This window comes from Hirsutella rhossiliensis (genome assembly GCF_020360975.1).
Source record: "Hirsutella rhossiliensis strain HR02 chromosome Unknown scaffold00005, whole genome shotgun sequence".
In the NCBI taxonomy this organism is placed as follows: Eukaryota; Fungi; Ascomycota; class Sordariomycetes; order Hypocreales; family Ophiocordycipitaceae; genus Hirsutella; species Hirsutella rhossiliensis.
This window is the reverse complement of record NW_025408671.1, coordinates 502004-522178: the sequence shown is the minus strand read 5'-3', so window position 1 is coordinate 522178 and position 20175 is coordinate 502004. Positions and strand designations below refer to the sequence as shown.

The 20175-nt window shown below is 56.8% G+C and overlaps 8 protein-coding genes across 8 annotated transcripts; 1 reads left to right on the top strand and 7 right to left on the bottom strand.

The window, feature by feature from the left end:
• Positions 1–164: 164 nt before the first annotated feature.
• Positions 165–1060, bottom strand: HRG_05252 (methyltransferase involved in williams-Beuren syndrome domain-containing protein; the record flags this gene model as incomplete). Its single annotated transcript, XM_044863723.1, has 2 exons — positions 165–984; positions 1038–1060. 2 exons carry the CDS (start codon positions 1058–1060, stop codon positions 165–167), a joined length of 843 nt encoding a protein of 280 aa, XP_044720255.1.
• A 394-nt stretch (positions 1061–1454) lies between these two features.
• Positions 1455–2149, top strand: HRG_05251 (transmembrane adaptor erv26 domain-containing protein; the record flags this gene model as incomplete). The annotated part of the gene is made up of 2 exons (XM_044863722.1): positions 1455–1758; positions 1821–2149. 2 exons carry the CDS (start codon positions 1455–1457, stop codon positions 2147–2149), a joined length of 633 nt encoding a protein of 210 aa, XP_044720254.1.
• A 587-nt stretch (positions 2150–2736) lies between these two features.
• On the bottom strand, positions 2737–3111 carry HRG_05250 (uncharacterized protein; the record flags this gene model as incomplete). The annotated part of the gene is made up of 1 exon (XM_044863721.1): positions 2737–3111. One exon carries the CDS (start codon positions 3109–3111, stop codon positions 2737–2739), a length of 375 nt encoding a protein of 124 aa, XP_044720253.1.
• A 4075-nt stretch (positions 3112–7186) lies between these two features.
• On the bottom strand, positions 7187–11375 carry HRG_05249 (KR domain-containing protein; the record flags this gene model as incomplete). The annotated part of the gene is made up of 9 exons (XM_044863720.1): positions 7187–7741; positions 7803–8053; positions 8113–9048; positions 9104–9411; positions 9471–10174; positions 10259–10273; positions 10339–10536; positions 10589–11146; positions 11256–11375. The coding sequence occupies 9 exons, from the start codon at positions 11373–11375 to the stop codon at positions 7187–7189; spliced, it is 3645 nt and encodes a 1214-aa protein (XP_044720252.1).
• A 123-nt stretch (positions 11376–11498) lies between these two features.
• HRG_05248 (polyketide synthase dehydratase domain-containing protein) lies at positions 11499–12279 on the bottom strand (the record flags this gene model as incomplete). The annotated part of the gene is made up of 4 exons (XM_044863719.1): positions 11499–11638; positions 11779–11830; positions 11898–12175; positions 12243–12279. The coding sequence occupies 4 exons, from the start codon at positions 12277–12279 to the stop codon at positions 11499–11501; spliced, it is 507 nt and encodes a 168-aa protein (XP_044720251.1).
• Positions 12280–13384: 1105 nt separating this feature from the next.
• HRG_05247 (reducing polyketide synthase FUB1) lies at positions 13385–14989 on the bottom strand (the record flags this gene model as incomplete). Its single annotated transcript, XM_044863718.1, has 4 exons — positions 13385–13498; positions 13547–14287; positions 14345–14687; positions 14748–14989. 4 exons carry the CDS (start codon positions 14987–14989, stop codon positions 13385–13387), a joined length of 1440 nt encoding a protein of 479 aa, XP_044720250.1.
• A 1933-nt stretch (positions 14990–16922) lies between these two features.
• Positions 16923–17671, bottom strand: HRG_05246 (uncharacterized protein; the record flags this gene model as incomplete). The annotated part of the gene is made up of 2 exons (XM_044863717.1): positions 16923–17568; positions 17634–17671. The coding sequence occupies 2 exons, from the start codon at positions 17669–17671 to the stop codon at positions 16923–16925; spliced, it is 684 nt and encodes a 227-aa protein (XP_044720249.1).
• A 154-nt stretch (positions 17672–17825) lies between these two features.
• Positions 17826–18098, bottom strand: HRG_05245 (uncharacterized protein; the record flags this gene model as incomplete). The annotated part of the gene is made up of 1 exon (XM_044863716.1): positions 17826–18098. One exon carries the CDS (start codon positions 18096–18098, stop codon positions 17826–17828), a length of 273 nt encoding a protein of 90 aa, XP_044720248.1.
• Between the last annotated feature and the right edge of the window lie 2077 nt (positions 18099–20175).

The window sequence follows — 20175 nt, the reverse complement described above, 5'->3', positions numbered from 1 at the left end:
GGAAATGAATAAACCGGGTCTCGCGTGAGACAAGGGGGTATCTATTTCGGCCTTGGTCTCCGTCGTCTCATGCAGTCGTGCTCCCAAGTAAAAGTCCTTCGCTTCGCCGTACGCCGTGTCCATGCAAGCCCAATAAATTGCACACAAATATCGCAAAGACAAGCTCAAAAGGCGGTGCGACGCTTGCGCCCGCTGTACTTTGAGGTGGCCTTGACAACCTTGCCCTTGCGCTCCATCTGCTCCTTTTTCTTGACGATCCAGGCCTTGCTCCCCTTTTTGACGTAGGCGGGGCCGGTCTTAACCCTCTTGCGGGCGTCGAGGACGTCGACATTGTCCATGCCGGCGACGACGCCGGTGATGTCCGAGGACTTTCCGTCGACGGGGCTGGTGCCGGCGGTGAGGACGAGGTAGAGCTTGACGTTCTTTGTGCCCGGGTCGTCCTCGAGGATGCCGGCGCCGAAGCCGGCCTTGACGGCGGCCTGGGTGATGAGGGCGCGCTGGGCGTCATTTTTGGGGTAAAACTGGCAGACGGCGCGGCCGCCGCGGCGGAGGGCGGCGTAGAGGCCGTTGAAGAAACGGGAGAGGCGACCGGTGGGGGAGGTGTCGGAGGACTCGGCGCTGCAGAGCCACTGGATGGCCGAGATGCTGATGGCGGCGTCAAAGGAGCCCGGGCGAAAGGGGACGCCCTGGCCAATGTCGGCGAGGAGGAGGTCGCCGTCGACGTCGCGCTCGAGGGCGACGTCAAGCATCGAGGGTGCGAGGTCCATGCCGACCCAGGTGTGGGGCCCGCCGTCGGCCGGGTCGAGGGCCGAGAGGATCTCGCCCGACAGGCCGCTGCCGCAGCCGACGTCTAGGAGGAGCGAGGGGCCGCGCAGGTCAAGCAGCTCGAGGGCGCGACGCGTCATGGAGGCCTGGATGTTCTGGATACGGGAGCTGGTGGTATACTTGCGGGCCTCGGCGTCGTTGTAGTGGACGTCGGCGGCACTGGGGGTGGTCAGTTGTCACTCGATGTCTTGGAACGGGGGATGATGGAGTACAGGGTATCTTCGGGGCGGGACATGTTGGCGAACTGGTGGCGTTGCGAGCTCAATGCGACGATTAGGTCGAGATTTGGCCGTGAGGAAGACGAGTTCGAGCAAGGTGTGGATGTAGATGGGCCATTTACTGCTAGAGATTCAGGTGTCGAGGAGGGGACATTTTTTTGTCGGTCAGGGTGGATGCTATCGATAAGCGCTGTGGTGGGCGCTCCGACCTTGCGGAGTGAGCTCTGCCATTCGCGGAAGCGCCGGAGCGGAACAAGGCTCGATCCGGAGTGGACGGACGTGTCCAAGGGCACTTTTTCATCTCGCACGACTTTTCTCCCTTCATCCAGATCATCTCCAGCCTCTCCATCCACCACCCAAAGCCAGTGGTGCCGGGCCATTGACCGTGGCCCAAACTGCCTCAACGTCATAATGTGGATTCTACCGCTCATCGGCTATGCCGGGGCTGTTGTCGGCTTCTGCTTCCTCACGCTGGCCATCGCCTCCGGGCTCTACTACCTGTCGGAGCTCGTCGAGGAGCACACCGTCATGGCCAAGCGCCTGTTGACCCGCCTCATCTACACCGTCATCGGCCTGCAGCTGGCCCTGTGGCTCTTTGACGGCTTTCCCTTTTGGTCCACGCTGCTCGGCATCGCCGCCCACCTCGTCTACCTGGGCAACATGAGGCGCTTCCCCTTTGTCAAGCTCTCGGATCCGCTCTTCCTCGTCGCCTGCGGTATGCCCTGCTGTGCACGACGATGATGCCCTGCACACAGACACGGCTAACAGCGCGCGCAGTCCTTGTACTCCTCGACCACTACGTCTGGTTCAAGCACTTCTCCCACAGCCAGATGCATGCCCACCAGCGGTCATCCTACTACGATCAAGTCGACACGCCCACATTTACCATGATTGCCTCGTACTTTGGTTTGTGCGTCTGGCTCGTCCCCTTTGCCCTCTTTGTCAGCTTGTCTGCCGGCGACAATGTGCTGCCAACCATGGGGACGGAGCCAGTGCGTGGGAGCGATGGCAAGAACAAGCATCAGGGCATGGTCAAGGCTCTCGTGGACTACGTCCGTGGTGCGATTGGAGAGATTGCCGGCTCGGCAGGCATGGGTCATCCATGATGAGAGGGCGCACCGGGAGACATGGCGCTTGTATGGAATCATGGGACGGCCATTGACAGATGAATGCTCAAGTCGTGCGCACTGTTGCATCGGCGCTTCCTCGTTGCTCCCCGAATCCTCGAGTATGCTGATCCCGAAAGGGAGCACTGGGTGAGTGGAACCTTCCTTTACCTCCAATTTTGCTTTTTGCGATTTCGTGATGAACAAACCTCACGCTAGATTGTACGTGACAAGGCAGTGCCTTGCATGATCACTCTGAGTTCATAGTTACTCTGATTCGTTGAATATTTTCTCCCGCCTATCTCGCGCATCTTTTTGATGGCTTAAGTACTAATGAGAATACATGGGAATGCAGGCAAGGCGATCCTCAGCGCCACCAGCTCTTGGCGCGCGCTGCTCGCCAGAAATGCACCGACATATGTGTACTGCCCGGCCTTTTCCGCTGCACTGTCTTGCTACCCGTCGAGCGCCAACAGGGAATATGGCGCTGTAAAAGGCGACATTGTCCTTGGTGGGCTCACGTGCTGTGGCAGTGCGGAACACCAAAACTCAACCGCTCGGCATGGCATCATTCCGGCTCGCCGTGTCTAGCCTTTGGAAGCACCAGTCCAGAACTTGGCATCGGCCTTGTACTCGGGAGCGCTTTGGCCCCGGTCGTGCTTGGCGGAGAAGTGGCGGTTGTGCTCCTTGACCTCCTGCTTCTGCTCTTCGCTGAGCTCTTTGTCGAGATTGACGCCGGGGACGCGCGAGTTGACGACCTTTGGCGGCGCCGGGGCTCCCGGTGCGGTGCTGGACAGGGGCTCGCCGCCTCCCGTGCGGCCCTTGGCGCCAGAACCGCCGCCTATCATGGAGTCGTCGACGGGGCTGCCATTTGTGTTTGACGCGGTTTGGCTAGCGGCGGCTCTGGAGGAGGCGTGAAGGGAGCGCCGGAGAATCGGCGCGGTTTGCAAGAGTGGGCGCATGGCTCGAGATGTCGAAGAGACGGGAGCGGCCTGAACGTTGGGTCTGCTATGTGGTATATTGCTGCACAGCTATGCGGAGGATTGCTGAGGTGGAAGAGCTTTGCTTGTCTTGTGGGGTGAGTGACGGCAGTTGACGGCAAGGTTATATGAGTGGCAGATGGAGTTCGCCCCACGTCCCTGCCCGCCCCAGGGAGCCCGTTGGTCGTGTCGAAAGGCGTGTCTCCCCCTCTCGAGGGGATTGACGGCGGTGACGTCAAAATGAAGGGGTCCGTGTGGTGTGGTGTGGATGTTTGGGTGTATGTATGCACAAGCGCGGTTTGGACGACTGATCAGCGCTCATATGTCATGTCGCACAGCGCGCATCATTTTTGCCGGTCTCCAGCTGCGCCCTTCGGCTTTCCAACTAAGTTGCGGGTTGCTGGGTTTGGTCAGGCTCTCTGTCCTGTATGTGTGTCCTGTACATGCAGTTGTGCCGTCTGATCGCTTGGTGCGGCCGAGGGCGAGATGCTATTTCGTACCGGGCACACGGACACGGATACGGTACATTTTGCTGCACTCGGGCTCTTTGGAATTCGTGGCGACCTTGCTGATTAGCTTTGTAGCCATTCAGCCTCGACGCAATGTACTGCGCTGGCTCGCCTGGCTGCCATCTCGCGAACCCTGCTCAGCACCAAACAGCGGTTCACGGATCTTGCCGTGTCTCACTTTTCTCACGGCATGTACCCGGCATGGTGGGCCGGGATGACGAGCTTTTTGGGGGCTGCGGATCATAGACACCGTGGATTTACGTTCCTGGCAAGGCACAAGTGTCTTGCACAACAGCGTTTCGCATTTCTGTCTCGATGGCGAGAGTACCTGCTTCAATGTTACCCAGGTGGCTGTTTGTCTTTTGAAGGCACCTCCTGGCCTGAGGTTTGCTTCCTCCCTCGTCAAGCTAGATCGAGGCTTGCTTTAGCGTTGCCAGCAGCTATTCGTTCATAACTTCATCGGCATGTCCTTGGTTGCCCCGACGGGTTTGGAGACGTTGGCGTCTGGGCCCGGAAGTCGACTGCCCAGGCGTGAGCGCGACCTTTTCTCGAAAGTCACATGCATTCTGTAGAAACGCTGCAGAAACGTGGAGATGAGCCTTGTGGCCACAAAGCCACAAACGCCTTTCTCGGCCAGCGACATGTAGCCTCCACTTCAACTTATCCAAGCCTCTTCAACAGCAGCTGCAGCCGTCCCGTTTGATCTAGCACCTTGAAGACGCAGCTCTACGAGTATATGTATAGACGTGGACGAAATAGAATGATAGGCATCCTCACCAGCTCCATCCAAGCTTGGGAGGTGAGTTTAGCAGGCCTCAAAATTCTCATTTGTCATGTTCCTCTTCGCTTTGGAGCTTTCTGTCTACACCGATTCATGGCTTAGCCATCCGTCAAGGTCAATCATGAGTACTCGTATTATTGTTAATGCTACTCCCAAGCTATGCCCGGAGATGCCATTAATCGACGGGAAGAGATGGCAAACATAGTTTGCCGACATAAATGGGGACGCGGTTTCGACAGCACCCAGGATCAGCTGCAATCCTCCGGCCAACACGCCTATGGTGGCAATCACTGCTTCTCCTAGTGGACAATGGCCCACCTGCGTCTCAAAGTGTGTCTCTGTCCATGTACAAATGGGACGGAAAACAGTTGCGAGTCCGACTACCTGCGACTCTGATGCGGCATTGATAACGTTAAATCCATCCGTTTTCTTCCTAGTATCGAGCCGCCTCTGATCTCCCAGGTCACTGATCGCCTCCGCCACCATCCTTTCAACGCCTGACCCCGGCGAGGGTATTCTGACGATGAGTTCAAAGAGAAATACGGCGAAGATGCATATAAACATCTGCAAAGAAGGCGGTGGGGCCAGAAGCTAACCAACAACGAGACGGGATTCCTTAAGACATATCTTGAGCTTGATACAGAGGCATGAAGAACGTCGGCTGAATGTGTGGAGTTAGAAGAGGTACGAGAGCAGGCGCGAAGGAGCGGTCTTTAATCTCCCTGCGAGAGTGCGTTATTATAGCGGAACTAGTAGTTGTAGGGCCATAAGGAGAGCTGGATGTAGAGGTTGTGAAGTAGCTGGGTGGCCAGCCTGGCCCAATGACCCGTCGGCACCAGCTTGGCTGGTGACGGTGCACCGGAACATAGAAAAGTGGGAGGGTGGCAAGAGTATCTCCAGTAACCGGCCGAAGTGTGGGTACGGGGGCCCTCGGGGGCCCGGCGGGACCCAGCCGCAGGTTCTCGGAGCCTTAATTGCTTAAAAAGGGAAACTGGGGCGTATATTTTACCGGTTAGCCGTGAATCTATTGGCTCCCCAGCGATTGCACCCATGTTCCCATGTCGTGCCATGTTCCCTTGCGTTACGGGAGTCTCGGGCACCGGGGCTAACTCCTTGTATGGTTTCTCCCGGTGCGTCCCTATCGATATAATAGCCAAAGAAATGCGATATATATTCTCCTGTCCACACTGAGACCTTGTGTCGGGAGCCTATAGTTTTAAGGCTGCCCGTGAATCTTAAGAAAACATGGACCAAGTTCTGCTCTTGGGGCACCCTCGGCTTGGCTTGCTCAAAAAAAAACACCGGCTTAGAGTTTCAGGGGTAACCGCAAACCCATTGGCTCTTGTGTAGCGCCTCAACGTGTATTACGGGGTTTATCAACCCTGCGATTTAAGCCTTTGGTTACCCTGTACGAATATGCCGTGTAACAGTTGACCATTAGATGAATCTGGTACCATTGCTCTCTTGGGCGAGCCAAGGATACAGCCTCCGCGCACCGCGTAATGTGCAGGTCACTGCACCCCCCCGCCTCCCTACCGGGGGTTCGCGCAACCCTTGTCTTATTAATTCGCTCCCGGTGGCCTTCGTAGCCAAGAGAGAGGTCAAGGTTATAATTATGTTCGCTGCTGGTTGGGCGAGGGCTTGGGCCAGCTGAAATTCGCTGTGGATGCAACATGGTGGGCATATGTCGAGTCACTGCCACTATTCTGTCGGGTGTAACGTTTCATAAGTAATTCTCACAAGAGGCGCAGACCTTTTGGCCCATAGCGGCGGCACTCCTGAATTTCATGTAGACTACTCCGGTTCAAGCTTCCAGTCCCCACGTTATAGCTGAGTATAAGAGCGCTATCAAATTTAGTCGATACAGCAGAGAATGGATCTCTAAGTCGAGACAGAATCACACCTGCGCTTGGCCCTATTATAAATATCCTGTGCATCTCGTATTTTCGTTTTATTTTCTTCCTTCGATAGTGCATCCTTCTCTCCCGGCGCCCCCAAAGTATCGTCGGTACTTTTCACACTCATTCCACCAACCTAGTTACCTTCGTTTTACACTACTTTTCAAGTATGAAGTACGCTCTTCTAGTCGTCATTCTTGCGGGCGTTGGCCTTGCGAGCCCTCTTATGTCCTCGCCTGACAACAAGCTCTATCTAGAGCGGCGAGGCAACGAGACCAGTCCCGAGCCCATGCCAGAGCCTGCAAGACAGCAAGGCAACATGGACTCTATCAAAAGTACAGAAATTAAAATCTCTGATCTTCCTCCAGAGGACGAACCTTGTGAGAAGTATGGCAAAGAGGGTATTACTGTCGATAGGGAGTGCGTTTCCGAGCCCTCCACCCGCCAGATGTACTCCACTCGCAAGAAATTACACAATGGACTATCTTCGTACGGATCTTCGAGAGGAGGCGGCTAGGTAAGTTATTCGGTTCCTAAATACTCTTATTCGTAGCCTACTGACACTGTTGTTTAGCATAGTAAGTTTTTTTTACTAGGAATGATCCGAGTTGTAAACACGATGAGGAGGCCAAGTGCGATCCGTAAGTTCTGGAGAAACTCTCTCGACATACACGAACTATACTTATTTGTAATTGCATAGTGAACCCGTGCCCGCCGATGCAATCGATCAGTTGAAGAAGCTGGATGGCGTGACTGTGTCAGATAGGCCCAACTAGCCATGTGGACGAAAGATATCGAGGTAGCCAACTCATCCATCAGTTCCTTAACCTCATCTGGTGCCCACATGGACCTGCATTCAATGTGGCCTGTTAAATCCGCATCTTACCTCCCCCAGCATGAGCCACGGCGCTGGATCGAAGGACAATCTTGGCACACAAGTCCGCTATTGACCGGGAGTCCAAAAGCTCCAGGATGCTGACATGGCAGTCCAACTCCTTGTTGAGCCAATTTCTCAATTCCGAGGCGACCAGACTGTCGAGACCATACTGCTGCATGGTTGCGGCACGGTCGATGTCTGCCTCGGGTCGCATGATGATGCGTGATAGTTTGGCGACAACCATGGATTGGACCAGCTCGGCAGCCTCGTCGGTGCTCTTGGCACTCCTGAGCCGCTCTTGGTGGCTCGACATGTTGGTGGCGCCCGTTGCAGTGTCGGAGTCGGCCGCGTCTACGCGAAGCAGGTAGGACAACTGGGGACTGGACCGTAGCCACCAAAAGTCATCGCCGGGGGCCTGGCTCTTAAACGTGCGCTCGATGCCGCCGGTGCCCAGGCCGAGCACGAGTTGAGCTGGTACAGTCTGTGTCGATGACTGGGACAAGACAGTGTCAATAACCGCAAGGAGTCGTTTCGAATCCAAGCCCGTCTTTTGCGTCTCCGAGTGTCAGCATGTGCCCTCGGATGTGGCGACGGCATGTTGGACTTACATAGTCCAAGGCATGACCTAGCTTGAACGACTGCCTGTTCTCCTCCACATAGCCCATTTCGTGGATAACACTCAGATCGAGGGCATTTGCCCTGAGGCCGAGCGAACGGCGATGGTGAGCGAGGGCGTCTTGGAATGCGTTACCGGCCGCGTAGTTGGACTGCGAGGCAGAGCCGATGACACCCGACACGGATGATAGCATGAGGAAGAAGTCAAGATGCTTAGGTAGAAGCTTGTGCAGGTTCCAAGATCCTGTGCCCCCCGCGTTAGCATAGAGCCTTTTAATGTAGCAGACCGGGGATCTAGCCTACCTGCGGCCTTTGGCCGTATGGACTGGCTCCATTCCTCAGAGGTCATGTTGCAGAACAACTTGTCGTGCAAGGCCATGGCCCCCTGGATGACGCCGCGCAACGGCGGCATGGTGGCAGTGAGGGACTGTATCATGGCCGCAAGCGACTCTTGGTCGCCAATGTCACAGGAAATTGGCTTGACATTGACTGCCATGGACTCGAGCCGACGCAGCAGACCCTGCGCCTCGGGGCGTGTGGGCCCAGACCGTGACACGAGAACCAAATTCCTCGCTCCATGCTCTGCTATGTGCAAAGCAAGACCACGGCCCAGTCCGCCGAATCCTCCAACCAGGAGATAGGTTGCGTCCGGGTCCAGCACGAGACTTGCCGTGCGGGCCGCCGGGGCCGTGACCCGAGACTCGGACGTGATGCCGAGCACTTGCTTGCCCATGTGCTTCCCTTGCTGCATTTTCCGGAACGCCGTCTCGACGTCTGTCATGTCGAATGTTGTCAGTGGCCGGATCGGCCGAAGATGGCCCTCGTTGAGCAGCTCGACAACCCGCCTGAGCAGCCGCTGGTAGGAGACCGGGTCGTCGGCACCCAGCTGTGCGATGTCGACGCAGCTGAACTGAACATTTTTCAAGAAGCGAGACATCTCCAGTCCAGTGTTATCGTATACGTCGCGCTTGCCTACCTCGAGGAAGCGTCCAAAGGGGGCTATGCACTCCCATGTTTGACGGAGCGCCTCGCCGGTGAGGGAGTTGACGATGACATCGACACCGCGCTGCTTTGTCTGGCGCATGATGCCGCCTGCGAAACTCAGGTCTCGTGAGCTGAAGATGTTGGACTCCGGTATACCCAGTTCCAGCATGAGCTCCTTCTTGGCTTTCCTCCCGACGGTGCAGTAGATGTTGGCTCCTAGGTATGTTGCCAACTGGATACAGGCCAGCCCGAGTCCTGGAGCATTCAATGTCAGCTCTTCCGTGTTTTCGCCTCACAGACACCGGCTTACCTCCCGCGGCAGCATGGACGAGAACCGACTCCCCCTTCGACAGGCGCGCGACGTCCACCAGGCAGCGGTACGCAGTCATGTGAACCACGGGAATGGTGGCTGCGTCTGCCATGGATAGGCCGTCGGGAATGATGTGATACGCCGTCTCTGAAGCGCGGCATTTCGTCCTCATCGAATCCATGGCAGCACCCATGACGCGGTCGCCCGGTTGAAGCAATGTTACCTGAGAGCCGATGCTCGTCACAACCCCGGATGCTTCGCAACCAAATCCCGTCATCGGAAGATGGCCCATGGCCACCACGATGTCCCTTCGGCCGGATGCCCCGTCAGCTCAAAGTCGAGTTGTCTCTCTTGAGAGGAGGCTTACCGGAAGTTCATGCCACAGAAGTGATGCTCGACTTCAACTTCTTGCTCGCCAAGAGGCTTCGAAGCCTCTTCGTCGACAACGAAATGCAGAGAGTCCAGCGCGCCGGCCGTCTGCATAGCGAGCCTCATTGGTCGACCGGGCTGGATCAGTGGTTGAGGACGTAAAACCAGCCCCGACCTTGTCTGCGCAAGCTCCTCGTTCTGCTGTGGCTCTGGCGCATAGCGCATAACCTGGAAAAGGCCGTCACGATGCCTGACTTCGGGCTCCCCTGCCGCCGCACCACATTCTTGGCTGTACTCGCGAAGCTTCTGGACTATCAAGTCTGCCAGCGTTGAAGCGTCTGGACTTGTGTTGCTGCCGCCAACAAGGTGAAGCTCGTGTAGCCGGAGCTGGGGGTTCTCTGTACGCGCAGTTCGGAGAAGACCAGAGACAAGGCCCATAAATGGAGCCGTTTCAGCCTGCGGCTCAGGAACGAAGGTGACCCAGAGAAGCTCAGCACTGTTCAGGATGAGCTTCTGCACGTGCTCAAATCCTTTTCCGTCCATATGAGCAAGGAATGGGTCATCCAACTCGAGCAGACAGATTGTGCACTTGCCCCGGCATTGCCGGGCGGCCTCTTCAATGTCCCATGGTTCCACAGACAGGCCACTGGCTTCCAGGCGTATCTTCAAACCGTGAGAAACATCCCGAGTTCGGTCATATATCTGACCAGGATGAACAATAGCCACGTCTTCGAAAGGGAGGCAGGGGCCATCACTGCCCCCGACTTGCATGGTCGAGACACCCACGGTCACTCGGCGAGCCTCGGGATCGAGACAGTCATGGAGGATGAGATCAAGGCCAGTGAAGCCCGCACCTCGCAACTCACGGTCCCATTCATCTTCCGACAGAAGCGGCCCGTTTTGTCTTCCATCTTCGGCGAGCACCACCCCGGGAGCGTGCCCCATATGAAGGCCGTGGGCTCGTCTTTGTCCATCATTTCTCCGAGGACAAGCTTCCCGCCCGGCTTCAGCAGCGAGTGGCAGTTTTTCAGCGTTCGGGATATATTCTCGGTAGTGTGAAGGACCTAGTCCCAGGTCAGTTTCACGGGGCCGGAGCGCATCTTATTGGGAGCATACGTTGACCGCGAGCACTACATCGAACGACCCCTTCACGAACCCCTGCGTGGTGGGATCTTGATCAATCTCCAGCTTCTCGAACGACACATGTTGCTGCCAAGGCTCGAGCAGCTTTTGCGCGTCTTCAAACCAGCCGGTCGAGATATCCGTGAAGACGTAGCGGCTGAACCATGGCGTCTCGCCAGATTGACCGCCAATCTTCCGCAGAATCGACACACTGGAGGCCGCCGAGCCTCCTCCAACCTCGATGATGTTGGCATGCGGCATCTTGTGGCAGTAGAGCTCAAACCAGTTTCGCAACAACAAGACGTCTGATTTGACATATCTCTCCCTGTATAATTTTGACCACAGGTCGTCTTCCATGAGGAGGCTCAGCGCATGGCTACGGCCGCTCAAGACGTCTGGAAGATGCTGAATGATCCGCTGAAATAGCAGATACTGAATGGGCTCGAACCTCTGGAAGTCTTCCAACGCCGATGTCCGCTCCGCTGCCGTAAGATGAAGCCATTCGCCGGGCTGCCGCTGAAACCGAGCTTGGCCCTGCTCGTATCGCGAAAGCTGCTTCCTTAGCCTCTGTCTCCGAGCGGAGCCACGAGCCAAGGCTTTAGGGATGGTTCAGATCCGGATCCGGTCGCCATATCGGGACGGAGCACACCTTAAGGCTCACATCTGTCTCGCGATCTTGGCTGGATGTCTTGTGAGCCGTTCCCTTAACAATGGTCGCAGTGAACCCGCGGAGCTCTATTGCAGGCAGCGCTCCTTGAGTCTTGGCATCTTTATTCCGCATAAGAAACAATGCAGTTTCATAACGTAGGCCGGACCTCGAGCATTTATATATTCCCTGTAGCGATGCTCCTATACTTGGCACTATGGCCGGCCAGACGGTTATAGACTTAATTATGGTAGGAACCTAGGCCGAGCCCGACCCGGCGTCGAAGCCCCGAGCTGAGGCGAACATGGCTTGAAAACAGCTGTCTAGCGTGCCGGGGTGGATCAGATAGCCCGTCTTGAATGGATTCTGCGTCAAAACCTTGGTGTCTGGGACGTCTACTTGGAAACAGCAAAGTCCCCGAGTCTCGGACGTCTCGTATCAGATGTCTCTCAGGCACTGAAATGTCGACGCTATGCGTTTTGGGCCTGTATGAGTAGTGGGACATGGAACCAAGAGAAGAGCATGGGGCTAACTGTACTCAAAGCCCGCTGCACGGCAGCTCTCGTAGTGATCCTAGACTGATATGCTGGCTGCAAGGCTATACATGGCCTGAAACTGCGTCTTATTTTCTTCTCGCTCGGCATCGGCTCGGCTTACATCGTCAACGTCGGACGGAGGCGTCTCATGCTCGTAGACAACTTGGCACAGGCCTGATGCGTGCTCAACGAACTTGTCTCCATCGAGGTTGATGTAAAAGGTAAACTCGAGCCAAGCTCCGACGCCGCCCCTTATGCCCGTCTTCCGGGGCTTTAGATGAAACCACGACTCAACCCCGGCTTCTGGGTCTGCTAGGACTAGCGCCCGTCTAATGCGGACGTCACGCAGCTGCAGATTCTGGATGGTGCCCACACGCTTTGCCGTCATCTGCAGAGCCTCTAGAACGACGCTTAGAATACCAGCTGCGGGAAAGACGGCATTTCCCTGCACGCGGTGGTGTGTTACCCACGGTATGGTCTGAGTGCTGATCAAGTTCTTCCATACGGGCTCCTCGGGGTTGAAGTCTTCGACCGGACGGCCTACCAAGTCATGGGGACGGTACTTGGGGAAACACCGGTTTCTGGCCTTGCTCGTCTCGAGCTAGTACTTGGTCTCGTGGTTCTAGGGGTAGCGCGGCAGGCCTATCAATGAGAGACGAGCTGGCGGATTCCTGCGCGCTTCGTTTAGCTGCCGCACACGACATTGATGTCAGAATATGTGAGTCGCATTGCAGTGCTTTCTAGGATGACGAGGAGGTTCAAACCTTGGCGAGGTCGACGGCAACGCCTCTGGCCTAGATGCTGCCAGCAGCGTGCAGCGTCGTCAGCAAGGCGTCTTGGCCTCTGCTAAGCGCCGACACATACGACACTCGCTCCGTGATGCCGGCGTGGACGAGCCGTTGACGGACCGGGCCTGCAAGGGCGGAGTGCGGCCCAACCTCTAATAGCATGTTGATTCCTTCGTCTTTCGAGCACAGGTCGTCATCCGTCAGCATCTTCTCAAGAGCCTGCTGGAACTTTACAGCGCCGCGCATTTGCCGGGCCTATTACCCGGCCGTTACTCCTGAGCCGGAGATCTCGCCCCCGGTAATAGAAGAAAATATCTTTAGGCCCGCGGGCGTCTCTGCCCGCGGTTGCATATGTTGCAGCGCGTCTTTAAAGCTATCGGCAACCGCGTCTATGTGTGGGCTGTGGTATGCAACAGAGACCTTAAGGAGCTAGACAGACACTCTATCTTCCTCTAGAAGACGCTAGAGCTTTGTTAGGAATTGCCTATAGCCGGAAAGAGTGACACTTAAAGGGCTGTTTATGCAAGCCAGGACGACGGAGCCCCTAGGAACCGTGTCTAAGTACGGTGCCACGGCATCTCGTCCAAGCCTCACCGCCATCAGCGCACCGTCAAGCTCCGGGCGCGAGTTGAGCCGACAGGCGGCCCTTGTGGAGCGCAACCCGAAGGCAATCCATCCTGGACAGCGCCACCGCTGCATACGAAGCCGCCGGCTCGCCCGAAGAATGGCCCACGACGACCCGGGGCTTGATATTCCAGTGATCCAACAGGTCGACAAGTGCCATCTGGAGAATGGCGCACAGCGGATGGGAGAACTCGGCCTAGGCATCCCACGTAGCCCCGAGCTCCTTCAGGATAGCCGAGCTCGACTCGACCGACTCGCGGAACACGTCGTGCTCGAGGAGCTCCCGGCTCATAGCGTACCACTGCGCCCCCTGGCCGGTGAAGACGAAGGCAACATTGACGGCGGCTTACATTCGCACGGGCTGAATGTTGGGCTGCATACACTGTCGAATCAGGTCCTCGATGCTGCTCGCAGCCATGGTGTGGCGCCATGGGAACAGCGATCGTCTCACGCCCAGCGTGAAGGCGAGGTCGGCCAGCGGAGCCTCTTTGCCCCCAGCGAGGCGGTCTGCCAGAGAGGCACAGTCACGCTGCACTGCGGCTTTCTCGGGCGCAGACACCACGTACAGCCGGAAACTGCCAGTCTCAGCCGACCCGCATTGGGTGGAAACGAGGCCGTGTTGTTGCAAGTAGCCTTCGGCGTCGTCGAGCACGGCGTATGCGTTGCTCCCCCCGATACCAAACAAATTGATGGAGCAGCGCCGGACCGGCCCCGGCGGCCATGCTATTAGGCTTCTCGGAACCGACATGTTCCATTCGTGCAAGCGCAGCCGCGGGTTAAGCGTCTCGAGGATGAGATTTGGGAATATTAGTCCGCTTTCCATGGCCAGGACACACTTGATGACGCCTGCGATGCCGGCCGACCCTTCCAGGCGTCCAATGTTGGTCTTGACAGAACCATAGAATAGGGGAGATCCGGTGCGAGCCGCAGACCCAAGGGCCAGTGACGTGGCTTCTATTTCGATGGGATCCCCGACGGGAGTACCGGTCCCGTGCAGCTCGAACAGAGCCGTGAGCGCAGGATCAAGCCCGAACGTGGTGTATGTTCGTTGCATGAGGCTGCTCTGGGCCTCCACGCTGGGGACGGTGATGCCAGGCGTCTGCATATAAACCGTTAGTCTCTACGTCTTTAATCATTGCCGACTTGTAAAGACGGCCTTTCCATCTTGGTTAGAGCCCGTCGCCCGGATAACTGCACGTATCGTGTCTCCGTCCAGAATGGCATCCTTGGCGCGCTTAATCACCAGCATGCCAACTCCTTCGCCGCAGGCATAGCCGTTGGCTCGGGAATCAAAGGAAAAGCATCGACTGTCTGGGCTCAGAAGGTGGAGCGCACTTAACATGCTCATATATTCCGGGCCTAGTATCAGGCTGCTTCCGCCAACGAGCGCGCACGTTGTGTCGTTGGACTTGGAGCGAATGGTGTCGCAGGTGAGATGCAGGGCCACCAGAGAGCTCGAGCATGCCGTATCCAGTGTGACTGAAGGTCCCCGGAGGTTACTGTTTAAGTTAGTCTTTAGTAGTGTAGGCTGTATCGCCGGGAGGCGGGAATCGACCTACTAGAACCAACTTATACGGTTGGACAGCATAGCCCGGGCCATGCCCGTCACCGTGTACTGGGGCATATGGCTTAGATCACGAAATGTTTGGAACTTATAGTTATGCGTGAAGTTGCTAATGAAGCAAGCTGCTGAAGATGCCGCAATGGCTTCTACGGGGACCCCGGCATCCTCGAGCGCCTCGTATGTTAACTCGAGAAGCAACCGCTGCTCCGGGTCCATAGCAATGGCCTCTGCGGGCATGGTGGAGAAAAAGGGAGCATTAAAGGCGGAGACGTCTTAAGATAGAAAATAGCCCCCCTCGGCAAACTGCGGTTAGGTTAGCGACAGCTGCTATAAGCCGCGAGAGAGTTGATCTACGGTAAGCCCTTTCATGCTGCGACTGGAATGACGGTACGCATCGATATTAAACCGGCTCTTGGGGACCTTAGACCATGCGTCCCTGCCAGCCCGGAGCATCTCGAAAAACGCTTCGGGGGACCTGGCGCTGCCCGGGAACCGACATGCCATGCCAACAATGGCAATGTCATCGTCGCTGACGCTCTAGAGGTGAAGCTTTTTATTCATGGTGGACGACGGCGTGGAGAGTCAAGAGCGTACCAGGACCCAATGCAGGACAGCCAGGCTAGGGCGTGTCGAAGCTATATGCTCAGCGGCGGGAGTTTCTCGCAAGGTACGGATATTGTAAGACGTTGTAAGAGTACATAACATTTCCTTTAAACAGTTGAACTGGCACCAGAAATGTTAGCCGTAATGCCAAGTCGCGATTCAAGAATATCCTACCCTGGGAGTCATAACCACCGCAGGGCCCGTAGTCGCAGAGGGATAGAACGGACCACGGAGACAACACCCATCAAGGGTCTTGATCTCAACCGTCTCAAAGGCTGCTGCCATTGTGGCCGGGGTGGAGGTTTCAACTCGAATAACCGGCGACAAGAGGCACGACTTGACGATTCAGGAGGCAAGTGACATGGAAAGATTCAGAAGCCAGGGCGGTGGTGACCATACACATAGCTCGTGAAGAGTCACAGGCGGCTAAACGCAGAACGGGCTTCTCGATAATATACCGGCGCATTACATGGGCATAATGGTGTCTCAAGAAACATTTGCTTCTTGCCAGCGTAATTGGGGGCGGAATCTAATCACACTTCCCCCACCCCCTGCCCTGTGACTCGTGAGGCAAGCACATGCGTATAGGACTCTTGAAAGCCAGCTTACCTAAATACGGACCACGATAAGGTGCCTCTTGGATTAAAGGACCTTCGCTCTCAGCCGTACTTGCCCGCGCTAGCGAAGCGCCGGTGCCTGATACGCTTTGGCAGATATGGGAAAGAAAGTCTGCGCGAAAGATTAGGTACGAAGCCATATCTCGGCTCTATCTAAAGGACCGGGCAGGGTACTACGCTAGAAATGTCTATGCGTTATTAATTAATTTACTCGCTGAGCCTTAGGTGCGAATGCTGGGGTTGGGCGAGGCCGTATTATAAGTTAGGCGGTTGGGAAGCAACTTGGCCAGCTGACCTCACATATACCCCGAAACAAAATATTGGCCAATGGGAGAAAAGGAGGGAGCAGAACACACACAATCAACACGTCTTTTATGCTTAGTTGCATGCATGCTCTTTTCGCGAGAGATGCTTGGACGAGTCATATCATCATGTAAACGTCACAGGAGAGGCAACCCAACGGGGGTTGCGCAAAGAGCCTTGAGGAACGAAAGACTACAGGGAAAAAAACTTAAGGAAGAAAAAAAAGGGGCAGACGTGAGGATTGAGGATGGAGTAAGAACAGGGGGGACTTAAGGACGGAGTGAAAAAGAGTGATAGAACCAGGGTAGGGTTAAGGAGTAGGTTAACTTAAAGTATAAGATTTAACTGTCTTACTCGTTTAGGAAACTGTAGCAGTTTATGGTTTCGCATCGTTATTCCGTTTCGGTAGCTTTCTTAGATAGGGGACGGTTTCGGAGTGGACGGGCCGGCGAGTCAAGCCATGCGCGACAATGGAATGGAGGAAGAGTCCCTAAGACATGACCCCGTTTAGGGCTATCCGGCTTAGATGTCAAGGAGGCAGCCGAAACAGAGAACGACTGGGTGGCAGATGAGCCAGGGTTAGGGAAGACGAAGGCACCGGGGCCTTATGCAGCAGCCGCGGTCGTTTCGTCGGCGTATCGGCAGGCTCAGGGCAACATCGCTTCCCGGGCGGCCCAAGGGGCCGGTCGAGGCGAAGCCGAAGCCAAAGGTGGAGGGCTGAGCGGGAGGGTGCCAGGGGTGGCCAAAGACAAAGAGGCAGCGCGCATGTCCTGAAAGGCCGCGGAAGGAGGACGCCTGCTGCCTCTGTGGTGTAGAGAGAGTGGTGTCATTGGGGTGACGGCGGCGGCGGCCTTGTCGAGAAATGTCCAAGAATCCGGGACGACAATAAAGACGTTGTCCCGGTCGGAGCCTGGGGGATAGAGCATAACGTCATGACGGAGCAGGCCGGCGACCTTGGCTGTGCAAGTAAAGGGGACGTTGGGTTGGAATTGAGAGTCCCGCCTCTCGGCCATCTTCTTACACAAGATGGCCCAGGGGTTAGCGCGAATAGGGAAGATGACGAAGACCTGGAAGGGGTGGAAGCCCTTGAAGGGGAGTTTATTGGGCATCCCAGGAGCGACGTAGGTAGAAAGGCGGACAAAGCCGCAACAGTTAAGCTGGGCGGCGTCTAGACCCGGCAGGAGGTCCCGCCGGAGCAAGGAGTGGCCGGTGCCGACGATAAGGCCGGTAAAGGAAACAATAGGCGGGACGCAGGGGAAGTCGTCCATAGGGGCCAAGAGCCTAGGAAGAACGCTTCAGGCCCACCTTAGCTATGTATCTTTTCGTTGGCACTTGCGAGGGAACAGGGCACGGCTTACGGCTGGTAGCCTTGGTCGCGGACGACAAGGGCGGGCATCGTATAGAGAAGGTGCCGCCCGTGTCGGACTCCAGGCCGTCGCGCTGCTCAATCTCCACGCAAGGGCGTAGGGTGGACGCGGCCATTCATGAAAAACCACTCTTCCGTCCATTTTGAGGCATCAATAGGCTGGCCGTAAATCGAGAGATTGAGACTAAAGAAGACGGATGTCGGGAATCGTCGGCCTCCGATCGGAGGGCGCATATCCCATCGCGAGCAGCCAGGCGGGCGGAGGCAGCAAGACGCGGGCCATGGCCTCGGCGTTAAGACCCTTGATGCGGTGCTCGTCCTGGTGGGCAAATCTAACGGGGCAATCCGGCTGGACGAAAAACACCATGGACATCTCGCCGCCAGCGCCCCTCTGGCTATCGAGCGGCTTTCGAAGGTGTGGTGCGGGCACATCGATGGGAGGTAGAGAGGAAGACATGGTGCAGCAACGCAGGTCGATAGGCCAGTCGCGCGCACGAAAATGACCAGTGCTCAGTGTCAAGAAAGAAAGGAGTAGGGAAGAAGTCGAGCGTGAAAGCACTTGGGATAGATCAATGGTGACATAGATTCGCCGGGAAGGGCGAGGAGCCTTGCCGCTGTAAGTAAACGGACGTTGAAGAGATGCGTAGTGGTGTCGTGTAGCTGGGTTCCGATCAGGCACCAAGGGCGGCGCGGACTAAAGTGTCCGGCAGGGCTGGCGGCATAGGAGGCCGAAAGCTAGGGCTGTCGGCAGATAAGCCTGCCGATAGGTCCAGAGGAAGCCCAGCAGGCCTGGGAGAGCAGAGGCCTGATGCAAAGGAGGACATCAATAAGGAAGGACATAAACAGGGGGCGTTTTAGAAGGCTGAAGATAAGGGGGCGGGGGATGAAGCAGGCAAGATCAGCACAGGGAACCTTGTCATACCTTTCCACGCCCTGTTGTACACCAATTAGTTTGCCCTCCTCGCGGGGGGTAGAGACCGACCTAATATATAACACGTACAAAGCGCACGGGGAGGTGTTGCAGGGAAGGTCGTGGTTACACTTGATAGGGAAGGTCGGGAAAGAGGGGACCGGAAGCAACCGTTATAGGTGAGGGCGAGCTGAAGGAGGCCATTCCTACTTTCGGTGCAGCAGGAATACTAAGAGATACCGAGGAAAAGAAAGATTAGCACAATGTTCCTTTGGCCGCCTATTTGCAACGGCCAAATAGAAAGATGCGGAGGAGAACCGAGGAGGAGGAGAAGACCTCGCCAGGCAGATTTTTATGGTGTCAGCTCCTGCGCATGGGCTAGTCGAGGCCGTCCGCCGGGAAAGACGCGTGGCGGCGGAGTTAGGAACCGCGGGGGGGGAGAAGGGGGGGTCTGTCCCGGACAAGCACTGCCGCGTTGTCCCCGAGTTATAAAGACTATAAGGTTGCTGGAGACAGACCGCTGGTAGGAAGAATGGCGATACGGCGGAACGCCATCGCCGGGAAGCAAGGCAATCCCAGCGTATATCGCGAGCGAAAGCTTCCCTATCCATCGTACGGTTGCAGAGCCTAGCCGTCAAGAAAGCACCAGCATGGGGGAGAATCCTAGCCGCGAGGCTAGGTTGGTGGCAAGAGGGTGCGAAATAGCGACGGTGGCAGCGGCCGCTGCTGCGACGAGGAGCATTACGGCGGGGAGACTGAGTGCAACGGACGAAGGGCCGAAGCGGGCCTCGGACCATGAAAGCCAAGCTAATACGGTACCTAGGTTCCGGCCTATCGAAGCCAAGCAGGCAACGCTGGCTGAGGAGGCCTCACGAAGAAGAACAAGCAGAGGCACTCAAAGAGCGTTGCCCAAGGGAAGTCGGCGAGGCGGTTGGCCGCGGGAAAAGACGACGCACGTCAATGGCGCCTCCTCGAAGGAGGGCGGGCGCGACGCTCAGAAGCGATAAACGCGCGTGATAGGTGTCCAAGCATAGAAGCAGACGCTGCCACAATAGGGTCGGTAGTTGCTGAGCCGGCTAGGCGGGGTCTTACGCCGTCCGTTGGCGCTGTGTTGGAGGGAGCGGCCGACAACCTCGTACCGCAGCGGCACACGTTGGCGAAGGAGATGAGGGCTAGGAGTGGCGAGAGAGGCGCACCAGGCATAGTTGCTCTGCAAGCACCACCCGCCCCAGGGGTCTTGGTTGGGCGAAACGAATGCCTAAGCGGCAGGGGATCTTCCGTCGCGGCCGGAGGTGGCCACGAGATCGTTCGGCCTGGGCAACTCATCGGTGGCGTACGGATGACTCTGAAGGGTCTTGTTAGGCGGACAACTGGTGCCGGGGGGGAACAGAGGAGGGGGAGACCGACAAGCAGGATGGGATTTCGGCTGGGAGAGGCGAGCCTGCAGTCGCCCCGGCCCATCCAGCCCAAAGGATCAGGGACGTGGCCGGGCACAATCGTCCTTCTGGCGAGGCCGGGTCGTGCATCGGGGCAGCGGCCGCTGCTACGAGGAGGAATACTGCGAAGGCGAGACCGAGCGCGACGGACGAAGGACCGAAGCGGGCGTTGGGCCGCGAAAGTCAAG